The 23,508-nt window shown below is 44.8% G+C and overlaps 2 protein-coding genes across 2 annotated transcripts in view; both read left to right on the top strand.

Annotated features, from left to right (window-relative positions):
- TTLL10 (tubulin tyrosine ligase like 10) overlaps positions 1–11,226 on the top strand; it is a 40,628-nt gene extending 29,402 nt beyond the window's left edge. The window contains 6 exon segments of the mRNA XM_075171904.1: positions 1,148–1,319; positions 3,098–3,238; positions 4,541–4,657; positions 9,601–9,694; positions 10,826–11,040; positions 11,042–11,226. Of these exon segments, the coding sequence (XP_075028005.1) occupies positions 1,148–1,319; positions 3,098–3,238; positions 4,541–4,657; positions 9,601–9,694; positions 10,826–11,040; positions 11,042–11,122 (820 nt within the window). The 3' untranslated portion in view covers positions 11,123–11,226.
- Positions 11,226–22,001, top strand: LOC142092394 (putative pleckstrin homology domain-containing family N member 1). The gene is made up of 11 exons (XM_075172386.1): positions 11,226–12,079; positions 13,215–13,293; positions 13,802–13,948; positions 14,801–14,887; positions 16,192–16,264; positions 16,928–17,064; positions 18,327–18,473; positions 19,025–19,111; positions 19,249–19,324; positions 19,748–19,824; positions 20,609–22,001. The coding sequence occupies exons 1-11, from the start codon at positions 11,991–11,993 to the stop codon at positions 20,699–20,701; spliced, it is 1,092 nt and encodes a 363-aa protein (XP_075028487.1). The 5' UTR covers positions 11,226–11,990; the 3' UTR covers positions 20,702–22,001.
- The last annotated feature ends 1,507 nt before the right edge of the window (positions 22,002–23,508 follow it).

Here is a 23,508-nt window from a genome sequence, read left to right as displayed (position 1 = left end):
AAGATGTTTCCATTATTTCTCCTAGGAGCTGCAGTTCCCAGATGCCTTTGATGTTGCCTTTGTTGTGCACAGCTAGGCATACAGGGCACTCTAAACTTCGAGGTGCCCACGCATGCATGGCATTGCCTGGCATTGTCATGACATGCCAGCAATGACAATGTGATACACTCGTGACAACGCCGTAGTACTGGCGTGGCAAAAGCACATTTTGCCACGTAGTGCATGTCCTGGCAAAGCGGTGATACCAGTTCCTCACACTGCCCCTGACATGCTGCCATCGTGGCTTGGCATCTTCACCGTGCAAGAAACACAGCGCACAGCAGCCTTGCCAAGAGCTGCCCTAGCCAAAGCAAGCAATATTCTCTGCTGACGTTCATCCAAACATTTCTTTTCATAACAAAGGACGGGTTGGCCTCACTGACAAGGGTAAGAGAGATTTGTAAAATGGTGAACTGGAATGACGATCTTACCGGCTTTCTGCAATAGGCTGGACTGTGTTTATGCAGCAGCCGGTATATGGAGCAAAACAACGACTACCTGACAAAATGAGACCAAGGGCCTTAGTTAGACCAACATGTGGTCTTTGACATGGACAAGCAGCAGTGCCAGGGGAAGAAGTGGTTGGACCCTATCTCGGATCTCATCTTGATTTCTGTTAGTGAGGAATGGCCTATGCTCTGAAGAATGAGATTCCATATTCCTTTGAAAACTGTTGTTAGCATTGATTGTTTTAACAGCATATCCTTGTTACTTATGTAGACATCCAGCAACCTTTGATGATAAAGGGAAACAATTCCCAGATTACATCACTCTGGCAATAAAAGCAATGGGGCTGTATGAAGGGCTCTTTGTGTTCAGACATAAACTTCGTATATTCTCCAGTAAATATTAGTAAATCTTTAATTATCTCCCGCTCCCGAGACTCAGCACAGCTACTGTTCCTCTTGAAAGGAGCTGTTCCTGGCATTTCTAACCTCTCCTGCCAGCGCCCTCTGCTGCCATTGACCTTAAAACCAGCGCTGAAAAAGGGACAAAGAGGTCAGCTCTGCGGTGTGAACTGAACTGGCCGTGGGGTTTTGTGTGAGCTTTGAACTGCCATGTATTATGGCAATTGTTGGTGATGCGTGTTGAAATACTGCTCTGACAGGTATATTCAGCAGCCTCTGCTCCTGGAAGGGAAGAAGTTTGATGTCCGATCTTACCTCCTCGTTGCCTGCACAGCACCCTACGTGCTGTTTTTTGCCCAGGGTTACGTCCGGTTGACCTGTGTCAATTATGATGCCGCTTCTGATGATCTGACTGTTCATCTGACCAATCAGGTAAACTAAGCGCGCTTAGTCCAGAAGAAGGGGAGGGTGCGGTTGACAGAGATGGGAAGCAAAAAAGACTTTTGAAAGGCTAAAAATAAATGCCTCATGCATGCAAAATCCATGCACCCAGGAAATGGACGTGGGCTTATGGTCAGGCACGGCAATAAGGCTGAAGAGAAGCAGTACCAGACAAGGTTCTGCTCTCTGCCATGGACCAGTTCTCTTCTTAACCTGACAATTTTTTTCCCTGGACCTCTTTTTCCTGCCATTATTCTCTCATGTATCTGTAGACCATAAGCTTCTTAGGGCAAGAAGCCTTTGATTGCAGCTACCTCGCACACAGGAGCCTTAACCTTGGCTACGGATTTTGCTGATCCTGTTGTGCTTAAACACAGTGATGATAATGATGTAAGATGCAGATGTGTTCTTCAAGAGCCATCATTCTTAAATCTCCATCTTTGCTTGTCTTGCTTCTCAAATGAGAGCTGTAACAGAACAAGACTGTTCTGGCCTGCACCCCCATACACCTCTTCTCATACAAAATAGAAGCCTGCCTTGCTCAGATCTACCTGCGTTTTTGCTTCCAGTGAGGCCCTTCAGCAGTTAGAACTGGCCCTGATGAGAGAGAATTAAAAGAATCGGAAGGAAGAAAACAGTTTGCTTTTAAAGCCCTTCTCTCCTCCCAGTGTCATGCTGTGTTCTGAGAACTAGCAAAATACACCCTAGAGAGGGATCAGACAGGCCCAGTTCGGTTGGAGTTTCACGGTTCCTGCAGAAGTGCAGTTCAGGACAGCAGATTGTAGCTGCTTCCTGCAATATATGCTATTATCAGTGTGCCACTTGTTTTCCTGGAATAGTTTGTTTGCTCAGCTAAAGAGCTATCCACACGGGAATTCAGGTGCTCGGGTAGGATCCCATGGCACAAGTGATATTAAACAAAGGACAGGTGTTTATTAGCAGAACATAAATTATCTGGGTTCCTGCTGGGAGGAGAGAAAGGAGATTTACAGGAGGGGCCGGTAATAGGTCAGACTTCTTCAAATTACAGTTGATTCTGCCCTCATTCCCTTCTCACCCTTTTATCCCACCTGGAATCAGCCATTTTCCTACTGTATTTCCAAAAGACAAGAGGCAGCAAAGACAGCATCACTAACCAGAAGCTTTGCAAGCCCTCCCACAGATGGAGTTGCAGCCAAGCCCAGCTGTTTCACAGGAAAGGGGACCTGCCTTTGATTGAACAACGAACGTACCCCATTGTCGATAAACTCCAGCTGACACAGGGATTAATGAGACAGCGGAAGAGAGAAGCCCTCACCTTGGTTTCCTCTGGGGGTACATCCCTACATCTCTCCCAGATGGACTCTCCTCTAGGAGAGTATTAGGCAGACAGGCACTGGAACCGGGTTTAGTCCAAAGAGTATCATGACTCCGACTTGAAAGCACCCCTCCCGGTCTGCCAGCCCCTGGTCCAGGCGTAGCACGGACACACAGGCAGAGAAAACACCGTTTTGGCAGAGACCTCGGGTAATCGTCTCTACAATGTCCATGTGGGTCAGGCACGTTTCTGCCCGTGGCAGTGTTGTATAACGGGAGTCAGCCCATTTGCTCAGGTTTAGCTCTGCTAGTGAGGGGCTCTATTCCCTATAACTTGATCCTGGGGTTCTTCCCAACTCCAGACGCCTGGAACAACTCAGGGTAGTTGGAGGTCTGCCACGCAAGCTGGTTCCCAGTTACTCTTCACTGCCAGAAATCTAATCCTCCCCTTGCTCTGCTTCCCCACCTCTCAGTACATGCAGAAGAAGAACTCCCTGTACAGCCAGCTGAAAGATGAGACAGTTTGGCGGATGGAGCACTTCAACAGCTACGTTAATGAGAAGTTCAGAAAAACCAGCGGCCTCCCCAAAGACTGGGTTTTCACTGTGTTTACTGTAAGTGCAAGCAAGTGTATGGTGTGCTAGTCTGCCTAATTAGGGTGACAGAAATAGGGAGAAAACCTGTCAGTTCACTGGAGCCCCCAAGGAAACACACACACTGAGTGAGAAGGTATTGATGGTCCCATGGTAACCATTTATCTGCAGATGCTAAACACAGAAGTGAAGACACAGAGAGTTTAATTTTAATAAAATGGGTAAACCGCTGAGACAGAGAATGTACACGCTAGCTATAAAAATGCAATTCCTGGCCCAATGCTGTGGTCCTGCATTAAAAAATTAAGTACACATTAGAGAGCTCTCCAGCCTGACAGATTTTAGCCTGAAAAGGGACTACACTTTCGGTGGTCTCCTTCCTGTCTGACTTGGTCTCACCCCTCACTTTCCATCTGATTTTGCCACATGAAAATCATGTCAAGGCCTTAGATCCTCTCTTGTCATGGAGGAGAGATGAGAAGACTCAACTGGCTTGATTTCTTACCATCTTCCTCTCTCACTGAAGAAACAAAGTGAAGAAATTATCTGAGTCCCTGAGACTTCATTTCATCAGCCTGAGCCTAATGATGCATCAATTCTCTACATGACTTGCTGGGGTGAAAATGAAAAGGGCAGAGGACACAGCTTTCTCAGGTTCATTTTGGAAATGCTGTAGTTTAAAGCCAAATACAAAAAAAATTAAAAAGCTAATAACTTTGTTAAAATATGTTTTTGTTTAGAAAAACAGCTCAGAAGCAAGTCTAGTTGAATTTGTCAAGTTTCTCAGGGGATCAGAAACTTCAGCCAACTTTATGGTATCCTCTTCATGCAGAAATTCCCCACTGTGCATTTCAACTCCAAATTGAATTAAACTTAGCATCACCTACTGCAAGTTGCTGTAGCTCACCAGGCTTCTTTAAAGCACTATGTCCAGCACAGCTTTGAGGGGGTTGTGAGTCATCACTGTCAGAAATGGCTGTGTTCAGCTCACATCTAGGTACCCCCACATGACTAAATGAAAGAACACCACTAAAAATTCTGCAGACAGCTCATTCTGAGCAAGGGACAAGGGCCGAGGTTCCTTCACGCACCACCGCAGCAGTCTGGAGAACCAAGTTCAAGAGGGGGTTTCAATCAATTCAAAGTGGACGGACATACGTTCTGCAAAATGCAACATCCTTCCAAGTCTAGAGAGGAGCTCTGCCGGAGGCAGGGGAAGAAAAAATGTCCCTAAACCAAGAGGGCACCTGTGACTTACAGTGACTCCTATGCCCTTGGCACTCACAATGACCAGTTACGACCCTTCCCTGTCTTCCCTTTCAGAAAAGGATGCAGCAGATCATGTTGCAGTGCTTCCTGGCAGCCAAGCACAAACTGGATCGCAAACTGGGCTACTTTGACCTCATCGGCTGTGACTTTTTAATTGATGAAAACTTTAAGGTACGAATGCAGTATCGTCAAATACTAAGTATGATATTGGCCAGACGCCTAATGCCAGCAGTACAGCATGGCTGACACAGGCTCTGGTGCTAGGAATTAAACAGCGCATTCAGTCAGTCAGCTATGAAGTGCAGGATTCATTTTTTTTCCCAGTTCCATTGTCCACCATCAAGACACGGCACCTGTATTGCCTGCACATGTACTGCACAGAGAAACCCTGGCATTAACAGCTCAGGATGGGAAGAAAAGTACTTACTGCAGCTGAAACTGTTTTGTGCAGAATTTTCACAGGGAAGTGGAGGTCATAGGGAAAAGTATGGGAATTTTAATGCCCACTCAGTTTTTTCTTTCTCTAGAAACCAAACCATGCCAGATGATCAGCCAGCATAAATCAGTGCATAATGCCTCTAACATCACATGAAGTATACTGATTTACACTAGCTGAGTATCCATCAAAGGCAACGAAGCACTCGCCCTCACCATGCTGAAGAATCAGTCATTATCGATTCAGGTGTCAGTGTCAGCATCTCCATGTTCACTGTAGGTTCACCACTTAGCAATAGGTCAGCCCACCGAGTCTATAAAATCTGCTAGAATTACAATTCAAACTCGTAAAGAGTGAATGAAACACAGACAAGAAAAGCCAGAAGAAAGGGAAAGGGAAATGTTAAATACAGTGATTGAGGCGCTTTCAACGCAGCACAGTCCTGCAAAACCACCTGGCCTAAACATAACAGAAAGCCATCTGGCAGATTCTGCTGTTGCTAAAGCAGAAAGGAACTCAAACATATTCCAGCAAAGGGCAGTGGGAACAGCAAACCCTACGAAAGAACGGAATTAATGTATGCAGCAGTGGGTAAGGCACCGAACAATAGACTCCTTTGTACAGGAAGTCAATGGCAAAGGAGAGTAAACGGCAAAGACACAGAAACTGGTGCTTCTCGGATTTCAGTGGGAATTGTCTTTTGCAACGTTGGCATGCAAAGCCCTGGCTGTGTAAACGTTAAGTAGAATAGAAGATCCAGTATCACTCTATTGTGGCAATTCCTACTTGGCTAGTTAAAAACTTCAGCGTTTAAAGACCATTACGTCCCCATGTATTTTACATATGGAGAGATAAACAAAATCTGTTTCTTGACAGGTATTATCTGTAAGAATGATGAGGATTTCTGGACACTTAGCGGTGGCAGAGTTAGTCGGAACCTGGAACCTCCCTTTGAGAGAGAGTAATGTGGAGATTCAGGCATTTATTTAGCATAGCTTTGTCCATGTTTTCTTGCCCTGGCTGGGGAGCAACAAACCTACTCTTTCTGTTCCTGCAGTGCTGCAGTGTACAACAGCTGGACACAGGACTGACAGCTTCAACCCACAGCTAACACTGGTCGGTGCAGCGAACTCCCAGTTTTCTGTGGGCTGACATTACAATTCCTGGTCTGCCATCCTGTCCTCTCCACCTGTAATACCCAACAGCCTTATTCCCCCTGTCATCCTATTTCACGACATGTGTAGAATCTGCTTTATACTGATTTATATACTGACTGAGTCCTATAGCTTATCATGCCTTTCCCTCTTCCGTATTTGTCTGAGATATAAATGTCCCCAGCATCATTCCTAATAATTCTTGAAGGCCCTGCAGCATCCTGATTCAGTCTTTGGAAGGTGTTTTTCCTGCCTCAGAGTTCTTAGAAGCACAGACTATGAAAGCAGGGCCTGCTGAGAAACCACAGCTTTCTGTAGAGCTTTGCATATTCATATGTAAGCTGAGAAAAGAATGAAGTACTTTAAGAGGAGAGGGAGCAGAAGCGATGGATGTGGTTTTGCTATTGTTGGCTTTTTTCCTACTGTTTTCTGGAGCTTCCTTGTGCTGCATTGTAAATGCCTACGTCACTACACAGCTTAGGACAGTGTCATTTAAATGCTCAAGGAACCTGTTTTCAGAAAGCATTGCATCAGCTGAGCAAAAGGGTTTCTCTCCAGAGGCAAGCTGAGAAGACAGATGTGTAAATTTTTTATCAGCCGTAAAGGGCTTCAGCTATCAGTAGAGAGCAGACTGAACATAGATAAGCCATTTGCCAGTTTGTGATAGATGTACATAAATGAAGATAACACCCAAACCCCTAGTTAAAGCAGGGACGGTTCCTTTGATTTGAACGACACAGCTTTTCATCCAGCCCACGAGTCTGAGGTACCACATGGATACTGTAGACTTGGTTGTGCCCACTCCAGGTCACGATGATAAAAAAATCTGATAAAAGCTTGTTAAGACTGTGGAAAACAGAACCCCACTGCCTTAGCCTGTGGTCTCCACTATCGCTAAGTGGGTCCCTTTTTGGGTCGGCAACATCTGAGCAGCCCTTCCAGTGCTTGGTTTGTGACTGTGCGTGTGGCTTCAGCTATGTCCACACAGGACACAGAACAAGTTATTTTATTCCTATTTCTGATTGGTATTTCTATGGTTGGACTCAATGATCTTAAAGGTCTTTTCCAACCTAAATGATTCTATGATTCTATGATTCCGTGCTGCTTAAACCTCCAGCCAGAGGTCAGGCTCCCTGGACACCTACTGCTACACAAATGCTGTGGATAGCTTTGGGCTTTGAAGCATGTCACAGCCATCCTCTCTACGAACAAGTTCTGATGTAGGGAGATATATACATTCCCATTCAGTCTTGGCTATCAAGTCACTCGGAGCCTGTGGGAGCATGGACCGATGCCCTCTACCTCCCTGAGACCCCAGCAGGATGTTTAGCTTCCACCTGGCGAGCTCCAGCAAAGACCCACACAGTTAAATAAACTAACTGGTTTTTGATCAGAAATAGAACAGAACTCTGGCTCAGTCATGCATTTCCTGCACACCAAGAAGTCTCACCTCTGCCCGTGCTGGCAGCGAAAGGACCCTTGAGACAGGTCTCATGCTGTCTGTTGGCCACCACGTCAACACGTGACAGAGCCTAGTCTCATCATCCAATGCTCCTTTGAAAGACACGGAACTGCTGCGCGGCGGATGGTTCTACAGCAATGAGACTACAATAGTGATCAAACTAGATGAAAATAAAAAGTATTCAGCAGGTGCTAACAGTGCATCTAGCTGTATACAAAGAACAAGAAACGAGACCCCCTGGTGTAATGCAGGATCTGGCTGCAGTCGGCATGCTGTTCAAGAACCTATGGAAAAATCCTACTATTTAAAGTTTTTAGGCCTACCTGTGATGTCTTGACAGAGCAAGCTTAAGATGTGACAGAACATGGAGTTGTACTGGCAGGCTGCAGGGAGCAGTAACCTCTTCATCCCCGAGAAACATCCAGAGCAGCACTTCTGAGCAAAGCCACAGGGCACTCATTGTTCTCACCACTTGAAAAGCCTGAAGAAAAAGGACGGTCCATGGTTAGGAAGTCGAGGACAGACATTCTGGGTTTTGGTTTCGTTTCTTTGTCATATGTTTGCTAGGAAATTTTGAGCAAGGCACCTGCGTGCCAGCTGCAGGGAGAAGCACAGGAACTTCATTCTACATGAAATTCCCATGAAATTACGGATATTCACACAGGTACAGTGAATCTTGGCCTTATTCTCTCTGCTCCTCCTGAAATAGAACAAAGGGCATTTATTAATTGCTTTGTTGTGGAGAGATTAAGAGCATTTAAAAACTGTGAGACCTTCGGATAGTACAGGGGGATGTAGAAGATGAACAGCATGACAGATGTCACAGAGAACTTTCTTCCTGCTGTTTGTCAGTTTTATTTGTTTCGAAGAAGAAACCAAAACCTAATCAGACAATTATGAAGGTTCATTGAGTTTGTCTGTCACCACAAAATCTTACGAACAGGAAAAAGAACACTTACTCAGAAGAATATATGTTACTTAGGTGCCCTCTGTTGGCATCTGCAAAGCAGGTTTTTTTGAGCAGCTGTTCCAGTTCTCCTCTAGAAAAAAAAACACGAGACATTTCACTGCCCTCACTTACCAGTCTTTTCATTTGCTTAATAAAGTATTTCAAAGAAGTGAAAATTATTGTTGTATTTTATTCTTAGCAAAATAAAGTGCCAAAGTGAAGGCTATCATGTTGTCAAAATCTACCAAATGCTTAGACTTCATTTCACAGGTACTTGCAAGCAAACTCATTGCTGCTTCAGAAAAAAAAAAGAAAAAATTAAAATTATTTTTTAAAATCAATTAAAAGTGAGTAAAATTCTCCTGGGGCTGTTACATGCTTAAATATCCTTCCTTACAAAATGCTGAATAGTTCCTACACGTGTTACACACAAGATGCAGCACCATATGGTGGAGGCAGGAAGTGAACAGATTATTTTGTCTCACTATAGGGAAAAGAAATAGTAAACAGAATTACATGCACAGATTTGTAACTGGACCATCACATTCTGCAGCTTGTAGCTTCAGACCTTGGCCTTTCAAAGGGAAATGGAGATGAGATTAGTATAGATACGTAAAATCAGTATCTTACATGGTTTCTACCTGAAACTAACGCTTACCCAGGAAATCAAGGTCAAGGGTTCATTGAAAACTCAGGGCCGTGTTTGTTTAGTTTGGATCCCATGTCCGCCTCAAATCAAAACGATTCCTAGATTCCTTATAACTTTATTTCATGGTATCCCAAAAACTCAATTGTTTTGGAAACTGGTATGTTAAGTAACACAGTGCCTTTACACACCTACAGAGCAAGAGTTAACCTAAAGAGCATCAGCTGGAGACACAAAATACTGTGTAGTGTTGTTCTCAAGTACGTAAATGTATGCAAAAAGGGACTTTGTTTAATTCGTCCAGACCTTACGAAAATTCTGTCCTGCCGGCATCCTGTGTTATGGGATTTTGCTGGGATTTATTAGTACTCCTTCCTCCCAAGGTCTTCACTAAGCCGGTGAAAGGGCACTGCTCTGACTCTACGGAGATCCTGCCTGGTTTCCTGATCGGCATTCGTCTTTCCTAGGTCTGGCTTCTGGAGATGAACGCAAACCCAGCACTGCATACCAACTGCGAAGTCTTGAGAGACATCATCCCAACCGTAGTCTACGAGAGTCTCGGTAAGGGAACAAGTCACAGCAGCAGAAAATCCTATCACTCCATGGCTTGTCAGAGGAAAGACTCCTCTTGTATCAGTTGTAGGTCCAAAACAGTCTTTGAATAAAGATATCTCACTGCTGAGTACATAAGCAATTTAGAAGGCACTGAAAATTCTAATCCATGCAGACCTAGAAAAGCTACGGCCTTTTTAGCCATGCACCCATTAGAAAGAAATAAGTGGCTAAATATTTTTTTGTTATAATTATTTTTGTTTTCTTATATATTTATGTACAAATAAGTGGCTAAATATTTTTTGTTATAATTATTTTTAAGAATGTTTTCTTATATATTTATGTACAAATAAGTGGCTAAATATTTTTTTGTTATAATTAAGAATGTTTTCTTATATATTTATGTACAAAAGGCTAAATCTTAATACATGACCCTATAAACTGCACCTGCACATTTTTCTCATGCCTGTTGTTCTGAACGTGCAGGAATTTAAGTTGGTTTTTACCGTGTGCCTTACACAGCCGTGGCAGTGTTTAAATGCCCACGTACCCCACCGTACTTCACAAATATAGCTGGCAACTGTTACCTGAACTATACAAAGACTGAAAAAATCCTTATGTAGTCTGATATACATTAACTAGAACTGCTCCTGCCTGAAGGACCAAAATCTCTCTCACCCCTGATTTTCTGTGCTATCACTGTATCTGTAAGGAGAAATAGCAATGGGAGAGTCTGCGTCTGCATGAAGGGTATTAGCAAAAGCCTCCTTATGCTTACTTTCATACATACAGTTACCTTCCTGTGCATGTGTATGTTTATTTTGGGGTGTATTCATATCCTGTATTGCATTGTAAGCAATTTTACAATATTTTTCCTACCAATTTCCTAAAATGTTTCCAGTGGAGCTGAAGCCGGCTGAAGTGAATGCAAGAAAAGTGTGGTGTTTTTTTCTTTTTTTTTAAAATTGTCTTAATAGTAATAGTCCACAGAGGCCAGAGATCACAGGTTGGAAACCAATTCCCTTCCCCACCCCTCATCCTTCCCATGCACACAGCTGCTTTGTGCGTACACACAACAGCTTGGGTGTATTTTAGCGTCAGAGCGTTTAGACCATCTCCTAACTGCATCTTCTTTTCCAGATTTGGTTCTCGAGGTTTTCAACAAGCGCCTCAAAGGCCAGAGTGTTTTGCCTTTAGAGGCACTCTGCCACTTCGTGCTTCTCTACCACGAGGATGCTGCAGACCTCGGCCAGAAACAACCCTCGAAGCTCAGAACCGGCCTGTGTACAGGGCGATTTCTGCGGCCACAAACAGGCAGTACCAACCACTTCGCTCAGAGCCCTGCCAAAGTGCTGGAGAACTCTTCCAAGAAGCTTGGTCGCTCTAGAAAAAAGGTTGCCTTGTTGCCCAGAAAGAATTATCAACAAACTGTCCTAACTATACCGCACGTGCAGCCCTTCGACCATCGTGGAAAAAGCCTCTGAACCATTACAGAGCAAGAGGGCTTTCACGGCTTCAGAAGACACAGAAAGAAAATAAAAGCTAAACTTGTATGTGCTGTGCACGTCCAGCTCATTTCACCTTATATAAACAAACAGGTATCCACTTCAACTGGAAAACCAGGAATTGTTTCTGTAAGTTCTTAGTTCTTCTGCGGAAAGCTACACTTTAACCAGCCGGCCAGAAATTACAGGAAAGTTACAGAAAAGGAGACAACCGTTACCGCATTAAAACTCATCCCTTTCACAAACGTTGATCTGACCGGTGCAATCCAGAAACAGGCCAAACCTTTTACGTACAAAGTCCTTATACAAAAAGGCAGGGAGAGAAGCTGCAAAGACTAAACCCAAGGCTTAACAGTGGAAATCCCCCAGTTTGTCCCGTCATTCGTAGCTGCATGCCCAGCTCCCTCGCTCGTTAGATCCTCTGTGCCTTGCACATTTAACCTTGTTGTATTAAGACACTTTCACTTTTCATTCGGGTTGAGGCGACAGCCAAGCAGCAGCACGTACTTACCGTATCAGGCCACCATCTCAGCAGGAAACGATGACGCTTGGGGGACCAAGGAGACGGGGAGGAAGGGAGAGAGGTTTAAAAGCAACAGGAAATGCTTTTACATCTCAGACGCTGCTGCTTCTAACCCAAAAGAAATTTAAATGAGCCGTAATTTGAAGGGTACATGCGTGTTTCCTTCCCCCCCTGTGCCTACTCTAATTGACCCTAGTTCAGGCACATCCATGCGATCCTGGGACTGCAGCAGGAGCTGGCAGCAAGCATCTGTGGGCGGGGGAGCCGGGGACCGAGCATGGGATGCTGCAGCCTGAGCGCCCGGCGGGCTGGGTCTGCAGGGACCGGCCAGGATGAGGTGGAGCTGCTGAGGACAGGCAGGACCAGGTAGGTGGCAACTTTGGGGGCACGTGAAAAAAAGCCCATCAGCTCCACTCAAATACAAAGACGTTTGGTGCTTGAGACTGAAACTCGGTGGCTGTATTTGCTTTCCAAATTGACTCCCTTAAAGGAAGAGCTTTCTCTTCTTCCCTTTTTCTAGCCAGAATTTACAGTAACGCTAAGCGTCAGATTCGTTTAACCTTCTAACTAGAGCCTGCTTCCTTCTCCTCGATATGTCCCTGCAGTCTTTTAAGATAGAGGGTCAGCATTTGAGAAACTGAGGGTGGAATCATTCCTTCCTGCCATGGATGTCACTCTGTTCTGGGCCGGCGATCGCAACTAACTCCTGGGGCTCTGGCAAGCAGCTCAGGAGGCCTTTAGTCCTGCTTCCACCTCTGGAGCAGCCTCAGCTCTTCCTAAATCTTGCTTGACAGATGCTTGTCTAACCTGTCCTTGAAAACCTCCAGTGATGAAGGTTCTGCAATGTCCCAGGCAAGCCATTGTTTCTTCCTAATAGTTAACCTTTAACGCAGGTAAGGCCATTGTCTCTATTTTATGCACCACAGACAAAAAGAAAGAATCGTTCCCCTCCCCTTTCTAGTGGTCTTTTACATATGTGAAGGCTGTTACCATATCACCTCAGTATTCTTTAGGCCAAGTGTTGAGCTACATTATACATCTCCTTCCATAATTTCACCATATTCCAAGAAACGGTGTTATTCCTTCCTTGTCTATTAAGGCAGGCACACCGAGAGTGCCTTCATCATCCCTACGCTCTTTTCTATGTAATGCCAGTAGAAAATCAGGAGTGCAGGTGCTTTGTTGAATTTAGGACCTAGTCTCTGCTGAATGTGAGGGCACATTTAGTGGTATGTTCCCCAAAAGTTCAGGTTTGTTATTCCTTGACACGCCTGCTGTCTGATTCTGCATCTGCTGCATTTTTTTTCCCTAGAGTTCACTGAGCTGTTACCACCCAATATTCCTGTCGAAAATAACGTATTCTAAAATATACCAAATTTATGCCAGAAATGCATAAACTTGTCTGCTCAGTGAGCATTAATCTTTCTCTCTCTCTTTAAAAAAAAAAAAGCAACACAAGTAAGTGCTTTTCTGTGCCTTTCCATATTCTCTTCTATTTCAGAACGTGGTCCAACTCAGAAGGCCAGAGTGAGGCATCCCTCCACCCCAAGGACCCTGCAATCCCAGCAGGAACAGGAGATGTGAGTACGAGCAGGGTCACGCAAGCAAAGATTAGTATGTAGAATCAAGGCAGAAATCAGAGGCCATGGCACTATCCTGATGCAGTATCCCATGACAGTAAAGTGCCCGAGGCTGTGACATGCCCTTTGTTTTGAAAGCAAGTAACCAACAGTTCTCTCTGTTTTGAGGCCCAGCTATAGGTTTTCAGCTTTTGTTCTACAAATTCCTGTGCAAGAAAGTTTGTCATCACAAGTCAGTTTTGGATGTTTTTCCACATTTTATCACCATTGTTGAGGGAAGATGCTCAGAGGGAGGGGAAGTGATTTATGCAAATTCGCATAGATGGTCAACATCCAAATCTCCCACTGTCTGGGCTGCAAAACCACCCCTTCTCTCTTTTAGCTAGTGTTATAAATCACTATTTTTTTGGCTCTTGCTTCCATTTTTCCACCTCTGCTTGTCTTACTTTACAGGATATGCCTGGTAAGATTACCAGAAGAAATGCAGGCTGATGTTTCTTTGTTTCAGACAGAAGTTCTGTGGGGAAGAACACGGGAGGAACTAGCGACCTTGTTGATCACGCAGCCTATCAGCGGCTGGGAAGGGATGGACATCCACTCTCTTGGGGAAATTATCTGGTCCTCCCTGGTTTTTCTGAGAAGTTACTGCATGGAGGTAATCATCCTCTTACTATAACCACTGAGTAATATGCAAAGGATAAGCAGGGGTAAATTGGATTTCATAGCTCCTGTCCAAATTACTGTCAAATCCCAGGGCTTGACTAAAGCTACAATTTGTCCTGACCTCTGTTAAGTTAATGCTAATATGTTCAACTTTTTTCAGCAGTGCCAGCAAAAGCTGAATGGATTTCATAGCCATTTCCTTGAGCAGCATGAATCTTTTCATTCTTTCCCTGGGGAAACAAAAATGGTTTTTTTTGACAGAAGTTTTTTGTATTCTTCTCCCCAAGGACTGGTTATTATGGTTGCAAATTTGTATGTGTAACAATCGAGCCCTCTCCACAGGTACTGGAGGTGACTGGTAAAACTAATGCAGTGTGATCGCCATTACCCCGGTTTTGACAAGGTCAGAAGAGGGAAATGAGATCTATTCTAACTTTGCCATGGATTCACGTCTCTCTAACTGCACATCACTGTTTATCTGGCTGCACACACGAGTAAAACCACCCTGTCTCACAGGAAGGCCATGGTCCGGCTCATTAGTGCTCAGAGAGCACACAGAGACCGTTTAAGGAAAGATGATCTAGAATTCCTGACATAAAGCTTCAATCAAACTGTGACCTAGTGCAAGACAGTCCAGCAGTTGAACACTGCGTAGCTCCTACTTACCAACCAGTCACCAAGCGTGACAGCCTGTCACCATGTCTGTACATAAAGATGCACCAAGGGCTGCATCAGCAGACAGGAAGGGAAGGTGAAGAGCTTTGAAGACATATAATTTCCTTTTTTTAAAAAAAAAAAATTGAACCATTTTGGAGGAAAGATATAATTGATCTTATTTCAACAGGAGATGTGTGAATGCTACATTGTGCTGTCCTCCTTCCACTTGCTGATTCTTTCAGTGGATCGTACAAAGAAGGCATTTGTTTATGAGGTAAAGCACAAGAATCCTTTTGTGTTTGTTGTATGCACGTTCATATTCAGGATTTCCTAAATATCTCTTTGCTCATAGCTCTGGCATGTAGATGGCAAAAGGGGTACCCACCCGCGGTGCCCTGCCAAGAGGAAGGCTTAGGATGGAGCAAATGTGCAGGTCCCATCAGCCGAGCACTTCACTGAGTTCAGGGGAGCTTTGGCATGTTTTCTAGCACAGTAGCTCACAATTCTCCATTTTTCAGCTTACTTTGAACAGGGAAGGGGGTCTGCTCCAGGGATTGAAGAGGAAGTTTCTATTTATATGCCTACTTCTAGGATCTATAATGTTAGCTGGCCTCTTATCACTTAATTTGTTTACCCAGGGAGAGGGACTGCAACTCTGTACGAGTGAGCTAAGTGAACAAGGCATCAACCAAGAGGTATCGAAAGAAGGTCGTAAGACCAGACACGGTGTACCAAGGAGAGACATATCCAGAAGAGCTGCCTTCAGCACCGCAGTGTCTCCTGATGGCTGTCTTTGGTACATGTCTGTGGATCCTAAATGTGAGAAAAAAAGAGAGACAAACTAGGAAACTTTGTTTAAATTTAAACTCCGTTTAAATACTCTAAGTATTTAAAAGACGTGTAGATGTGGTGCTTAGGGACATGATTTAGTAGGCATGGTGGTGTTGAGTTGATGGTCAGACTCGATGATCTTAGAGGTCTTTTCCAACCTTTATGATTCTATGATTCTATGATTCGTAACTACAGAAAGAAGGTCCTTGATCTGCATAACACTGGAGTCAATAAAAATCTAAGTCCCTCCATCAGTTAAGATTGGTGGTGTAAGAGGACACAGAAAAGAAATCATCAGTTTATGAAATACAGGATCCAAAATGCAAACCAGGGCTTCTTTGTCCTGAACACAAGTGTGGTCTTCTCACATGGTCTGGGGCATGGGACAGGAATTAAAGAGGGGGAGGCTGCAAGGCAGATGAAATTCCACCTAGTTCCTAAGAAGCACTTGTCAACACCAGCCTTGGTCTATTGGTAGAGCTCACCCCTGTACCTTAGAGCACTTTATGAAGGAGGACAGTCAATCTACAGGTAGGGAAACATGAATAACCCCCCAGTTTCCTATGTCTTCAGACAATGAGCTGAATGTCATCCCACACAGACTTCCGTAAAGTCAAAGGTTCGAAGGATGGGGAATTCTTTAGCCTGGCTTGCAGAAAAGCATTCCGCCGTACATCAGAGGGACCGCGGTGGCACACAGAGAAGTTGTTCCCAAACAATTTCTAACACAATTCCCTACCATACCAGGGTCTCCTTCCTCTTGCTGGGATGCGTCTGAGAGAGATTGCGAGTGCAATCAGCCACACATTTGAAATTTCTGGTAAGCCTGTTCTGCAGTTCCTGAAGGGGCCTGTGATAGTCACAAAGCAGCGATACCCATGCTCTAGCCTTCAAGGACTGGCCTACGTGGCTAGAAGATGAGAGGGGCTCTGCAGCCATGCGGAGGACTACTGAAGAAGGGACATGCCTCCTCTCCAACATTCAGCCATGCCGGAGAATATGCCATGACTTTCTGGAGTGGACTCTCACGTGCAGCACATGCCATAGTTACACAGAGGGATGAGATATAGCTAGATGGAGGGAATTCGGAATCTTAGTTTTTACAGGCAACTGCTGCAGAGCCTTAAACCAAGAATGCCTTAGGGTTAACTAGAATTCCTCACATGCAAGGCAATATAAATCATAGGTTCCCCTTTACTCTAATTTTCTACTTAAACCAAAGAGGAGGCAAATGTTGCATTTAGAACAAGGATGTCTGCATTTAGAACAAGGAAGCTACCTAACTGTCCCAGTGCCAACCCAGTATCTGCCATCAAGAACCATGCGGGAGAGACATGAGCTTGTTTCATCCTGAGGTATCAAAGCACAGGTGGAATGGGGCTATAGAGATAACGAACAGCAGAGCGGAGGGGCAGCTAGACTCAAAGGCAGATCGCAACTGCCCTTCCTCAGACCCAGGGGCTGTGTACGTTTCTTTGCACAGGGTCCATGATAGAATCCAGGCTCATTTGCTGCCAGAATTCAGCTGACTTCGACATGTGGGTTCAACACCTCCAGCACCAAATCAAGATGGCAAACGCTCACTGCCCAGTCAGTCCCAACAATAATATCTCTTTTCTGGTGAGTCAATGCAGAACAGACGTAAAGGGAATGGGATGAAAACAGGAAACAGTGGCAGCTTTGAAAGTGGGCAGAGTTTTTCACGGATTTTTAGAATGCAGGCTGGAAACGAACAGTAATGCTACTTGAGGATGCTGTTCTAGGCTATGGGCAAGTAAACTTGCTACACACAAATTTGCAACTGCTACTTTAAGTTCCTGAGAGATTTTAGAAAAATTACTGATCGTTTTTGTTCCCGGGAGGTAATTACTACACTGGTAAAAAAAAAAAAATTAAATTTCCTCTTAGTTACAGTCACAAAATAAAAGACTTTTTGATACATGCTGACTGTCGCACCAGCGACACACTGCACACTGCACCTCCCACAAGGGTCACAAGATGGCAGGATTACGCTGCCACTGAAAACACCCATACAGCCGGGACTTCACCGACAGCAACGCAGCGAGCCCTCCCAAAGCTCTCGCCCATGTCGTGGTATGCTCAGATTCCTAAAGGGTAGGAGTCAACTGGAAAGCCAGCTTGTCATTCCCCCCTCCCTAGTGTTATTTACTAACAGTTCTGCTAAGGTTTCCCTTTTTTAAACATCCACCCTGCTGCGCTTGATGTCTAGCATGGCATAGACTCTGCACCTTAGCCGTCTCCAACAGCATGCTTGTCTTCAGTTTGGGGGGGAAAAGTGCAACCCAGCCTACCCATCCTTAAGAGCTGCTGATTTCTGATGCTCCCTACAGTTCACGTAATTGTCTGTAGCTAGTGGATACAAACTGATTTTACAGTAGTTAGCTCAGGATTCAACACAGATGGCAGAAATCCACCCAGAACTCAGCATAGCCACGCATACTGTGAGCCCACATTGAGCCCTCCTCCCCTCTTCGCTGGACAGCACTACTTCGAAGGAAAAGGAAAATATCCCCCAATAAATAAATGAATGCCAAGCCCAAAGTGCTTTGAACTAAGATGAAATTTGAATTCAACTCAAACCAGTGTCTCAAACAACCTCTTCTGAGGGGGAGAAGGAAAATGAGACCTGTCCCTTTTAATAGCTAAAGCTGTTTGGTTGTCTCAGCTGCTGCTCATGAAACCACCAGTACACTTGATTTTGTTCAAGTGGGTAGGAAACCTACAGCAAACTAGGAACTTCACCATGGGTTTCCCAGTTTCCAAGCATATATCCTAACTACCTTTCTTTTACCACCCTATAATCCTGAAAAACATCATACTTGTAGTTTTATCTAATCTTGCTCTGTCTCAAAAAAAAAAAGGTGCCATGTGATGAACAGTGGAAGAAAAGGGAGCTGATGAGACATCTGTTGTGTAACACCATTCTGAAGTGGGAAGGAAAACCTATTCAGCATCTGGGAAGGATACAGTATTTGACCACGGTGCAAGTGGCTAGCGGCTGCATGGGGGTAATGTACAATGTATATCACTCTGACGTGTGGGTGGCTTTAAGGAGACTGGAACCAGTGAAAGTTTAGGCTCACATGCTTAAAGAAAAGAAAAAAAAAAGGCTAATTATGTCAAAGTCCCACAGTATTAAAGAGACAGGAGAAAATGCAGCTGTATTTCTGAAAGCTGCTTCTGACTATGTGTCCAAACAGTTGCACTCAACTTCCAAGGAGTAGTAGGGGAGGGACAATCCACCCCTTTCCAATCACACAGCAAGATCAGCATTTTCCAAACATTTCCTTGCAGATGTGTGCCTGACCTATTCTAAAAAAACTTCACCACTTTGTGATATCCTATCAGCTTTCTAAGCAACGAATATCCAACCTGAATAAGAAATACGAAGAACAGTATCCGTGGGTGGCACAGGAGCAACTGGGTACTGCAGACAGTTCCGAGTTTTGGTGTATTGTCACAGTCATTAAACTTCACACTCTGCCTTTCACTGAGACGGATCCACTGAGTGGAAGTTATTGAATGTTTTTGCTGTCTCTAAGATACCTCTTTTCCACAGGACTCTGAGGAAAGACTGCTGATCCTGTTTCCAGAAGATCTGCTTTTCCTCTCTGTGGATAAGGACAGAACTGCAATCACATACAAGGTAACAGGAAATATGGTCAAATAAGTGAAGAACTCAAAGGAGCTAGTGAGCAGCACTGGGTGACGAAAGTGTCTGAACAGCAAGGAGAAAAGGGAGGAGCCAAAGGAAAAGCACCTTTTTTCTTTTCTTCTTTGAAGGGAAAACTCCCCCGAACTGGAATCCAGGCAAAGGAGAAGTCTGCTATGCTGGGCAGGTTACAGTTTGAAATTACAGGTGTGTAACTGAAAAAGAAAGATGAGAGTTATGAAACACAGGAGGTTCTGTCCGAACATAAGGAAACAGTTTTTTACTGTAAGGGTGACTGAGCACTGTTGCTCAAAGAGGCTGGGGAGTCTCCAACCTTAGAGATACTCAAAAGCTGTCTGGACATGGCCCTGGGCAACCGGCTCTGGTGGCCCTGCTTGAGCAGGAGGGTGGGACCAGAGGTCCCTTCCAACTCAACCATTCTGTGATTCTAATGAGAAATTGAGCAACACTGGTGCTCAGGCTTGCCTGGAGGATGGTTATCTTGTGAAGTCGTCTTCCCACAAGGGATAGTCCCTGTGACTTTCCTTGTTATAGGCTAATAAACTGTGTGTCATGGCAAACTTTGCACACTTTTCCATCACCGAACTGTTCCCTGCTGATGTCTTGCAGGAAGCCTGACAGAACCAATCGTTATCACTTGTTCCACAGCAGAAGATTATGAAAAATGCCTCTTCTACCTACAGAAGGTATTTGTCAGAGAACTTTACCACAGCAATATCTCTTTTCAAGCCTAGGATTTTCCCAGCATAGATTCATTTAAGATCTATCATCCTCCCAGCTTTTCTTCTCCTTTTCCACAAAAGACTCACCTGAGTAGGGAGTTGTCTTCAAGCCTATCTTTTTCCTGGTAAGACTCATCCATTTGGCCAGTAACATACCAGCGGGTATTTAAAAAAAGAAAACCACTCCATCAGCAGGGGTTGAATTTGAGTCCTCTTAGGCAAACACCTACCTACTCTAGGAGTGAAAGACTGATACCTAAGCACTCAACTTGCACTGATTCAATGGAAATTACATGCTGAAATAAGCAGAACTACTGAGGCGAGGAGGCAGGCCACTGGACTCTATTTCATGAAGCTAGAGACTCACATTATGTCACACTACCTCCTAAAACACCCATGATTGCACTGCCAGCTTATGACCTAGTTCCCTGGAAGTTATACCCACCTAAACAGGAGTTAGTTCCAAGTAGGTCCTTCAAAACAGGACCTTATCTAGGCTCTAGTTTTCAGAGTCAATCATTTTTTGTTGGCTAGCACATACAGCACACCCTACACAGTGGATAACCCTATCTGGGCTCAGAGGAGAGAAAGGTGAATCAGGAGTGGATGTTTTAGAAGCAGAAGAGGCGTTGGGCTCTGAATATGTATTAAGCAATATGGCTATTCTGTAGCTGAGCATGGCTACGTTTATCTAATGTGTAAATTCTTGGCAGAGTTAGGATATTCACGTGCTGTAAATATCTTCCAGCCAGAGAAAATCCTTGATCCTCTGACTCTGCAGCCACCACCAATCACCCCTAAGAAGTCCCGGCAACATCAGCAGGACATTAGCACGCAATGACAAGAAGGAGGTATGCTGAATACAATCCCAACTGAAATTGAAGAATGTCGTGGTTTAACCCCAGCCAGCAAATAAACCCCTCGCAGCCGCTCCCTCACCCCCTCCCCCCCCCCCGTGGGATGGGGGAGAGAACCGGGAGGGCACAAGTAGGAAAGCTCCTGGGTTGAGATAAGAACAGTTTAATAATGGAAATAAAACGAGGTAGAACAGTAATAACAACAGTGAGAACAACAACAACAGACTACACAAAGGAGGCGATGCACAATGCAACTGCTCACCTACCGCCGACCGCGTGTCACGAGCGGGCGCGAGGCCCCCACACCCCTGGTTTTTATACTGCGCGTGACGTCACACGTATAGGCTACCCCATTGGCCAGCTGGGTCAACCGCCCCGGCTGTGCTCCCCCCTGCACGTGGCAGGGCATGGGAGGCCGGAAAGGGAAAACAAAAGTCGCCCCGGTGCAGGCACCGCCCAGCAACAGCCAAAGCATCAGCGGGCCATCAGCGGGCCACCAGCGGGCCACCAACGGGCCGTCAGCGGGCCATCAGCCGGCCACCAGCGGGCCATCAGCGGGCCACCAGCGGGCCATCAGCGGGCCGTCAGCGGGCCACCAACGGGCCGTCAGCGGGCCATCAACGGGCCATCAGCGGGCCGTCAGCGGGCCACCAGCGGGCCGTCAGCGGGCCACCAGCGGGCCATCAGCGGGCCACCAGCGCTCCTCTCACACCGAACCCGAAAGGCAGCACACCCCCCAGTACTGGGAAGAAAGTTAACTCCGTCCCAGCCGGAACCGGGACAAAGCAGCTGCAAGAATGAGTAAGAATAGACTGGAAATTGGAAGCTGAGCTTCTTTCAGATGAGAGCTGAGTAAGGGTCTGCACATGAACTGTTCTCCGCTGGCTGCTGTTTTGAATGGGCCATTGCAACCGACGTGGGATCCTGCGATTCTGACCTCACCTGTACGTATGCCTCAAGGAGAAATCTTTTTCAGTGTTCTTACTATATTTATTGCCTGATTCTTATCAGAAAAAGAAACATTGTAAAATACTGTGTGAATACTACAAATAAAACCCATTTACCTGAGCCTAAACCACGTGTAGAAAGCAGCATTCAGATAACTGTTGGACAGCCGTTGCCTTCCTTCGAAATGGCAGGCATAGTGCAATTCCTGATGGTGAACAGCCCCTTTTCTATGCCTTTTCTTCCCTGCCCAAATCAAGAAGAAATGTTAATGCTAGAAATTTTCACAAACCAAAAATTGTTTCCCCAAATACTCATTGCTGTCTTCTACCCTCCAAGAAGAACAACCCAAAAACCTCCAGGCTGAATCAAATCTATTCATTTTGACAATTTCAAAATATTTCATTTAGATTTTGAATGCCTTAAGAATTTTTTCCCCACTCTACATACATGTAGCACTGAAAAGGAAGTGTTGCTATAAACCAAAACAACCAAGCATTTAATTTCAAACAGTTCTCAGTGACCTGCAGGTTTATCATCCAGGCTGTATCTGTGGTATAGCTGCAAAGTCACCTGAACAAGCTTTGTGTGGTCCCAGGGTCCCTGATCTATCCCAATTTTTCCTTTATGCAGCCTACACTGGCCACATCTAAATCAAGAAAAGAGACAGCTTCGTATACTGCAAAAAAAAATTTGAACAATTTTAGAAGAAAAAAAATACCTAACAAAGGTATGCCCACAAGCACCGTAAATTATGAGTTTCTTTTCCTGAGGCTTTTAAGAACTGAACACCTCTGCCGGGTTGGGCTGAAACTAGGCAGTAAGTTGAAAAGTTATTTGGAAAAACAGGTGTGTAATCACACAATTGCTTAATTTCCCTCTCCTTGGGAAAGGAGACAGAAAGAATTAAGGACAGGAAGTCCCATGAAAATACTGTTTTACCTCCTTCAGTTTCAAAACACTAATAATTTGCAGGAAACACGAGCAGACGTGACACTGTCTGCACATATCCTTAGTGGCCTTCTGTTGGAGCAAAACCTCTAGTACGAGAAAAGCTGTTTCTATACGTCAGGCATTTCTCTTACCCTGTTTCACTCTTTTTTGCAGCTAAAAGATGAAGAAATCCCCAGAGCTCACTGGGGCCCCAAACACCCGTGATCATTATTTATCTAAGTGAATGACTATATGAAAGGGTGATACCTTATTCTCCTAACTGCTACCTGCATTTCCTAAAACTGTGAGGGAAGGTCTTCATCTGGTTCTGAACATCAAGCCACTTCTAAGCATCAAACATTGTTTTAAACAAAGTTTAAAACTTAGTCTTAACAGTGTGAAGTTTCTTAAACATTTACACAGAGAAAATCCTGAAGAACTGTAGATCCAGAATAATTTTTTTTATTAAACTTTTGGAGAATGTGCATGAAAACAAAAATAGAAAGATAACTCCTCTTCTCTGCTAGGTGCCATTTCCCTGCCCTGAAATTTTGCCGTCACGCCTTTTTCCTTTTAGAAGTCAAAATTTGAGAATACAGATCCAAGTTAGAAGCACAAAACACTAAATGGTAACACTGGATCTGGCACCAGGAAAATAATATACATTATACATACTCAGTGAAAAGCTGGTCAATTTGGTTCTAACTTCAGAGCTAGGTCACTGCAAGACCCCAGAACTGGGAGCAATCGGAGGTTTCCCTCCTGAAGGCCAGTTTCGATTCTCACTGCGCCGGCCACTGCCCCCCGCTTCGGGGGCAGGCAAGGCAGCTCGGGCCAGCCAAGGGACGCCAGCTTCTAAGAAATCACAAAACATGTTGTATTAGCAGCTTCTTGAAATTTGTCAGTGGTGTTC

Source organism: Calonectris borealis, chromosome 23 (genome assembly GCF_964195595.1).
Source record: "Calonectris borealis chromosome 23, bCalBor7.hap1.2, whole genome shotgun sequence".
Lineage (NCBI taxonomy): Eukaryota > Metazoa > Chordata > Aves > Procellariiformes > Procellariidae > Calonectris > Calonectris borealis.
The sequence above is the reverse complement of the archived record's forward strand: the minus strand, read 5'-3'. Positions and strand labels throughout refer to the sequence as shown.

Coding starts and splice junctions, on each gene's coding strand:
- LOC142092394 (XM_075172386.1), top strand. CDS start 11,991: ATGGGATGCTGCAGCCTGAGCGCCCGGCGGGCTGGGTCTGCAGGGACC. Junction 14,888..16,191: donor AGAAGGCATTTGTTTATGAG/GTAAAGCACAAG, acceptor CTACCATACCAG/GGTCTCCTTCCTCTTGCTGG. Junction 19,825..20,608: donor GCCTCTTCTACCTACAGAAG/GTATTTGTCAGA, acceptor AATATCTTCCAG/CCAGAGAAAATCCTTGATCC.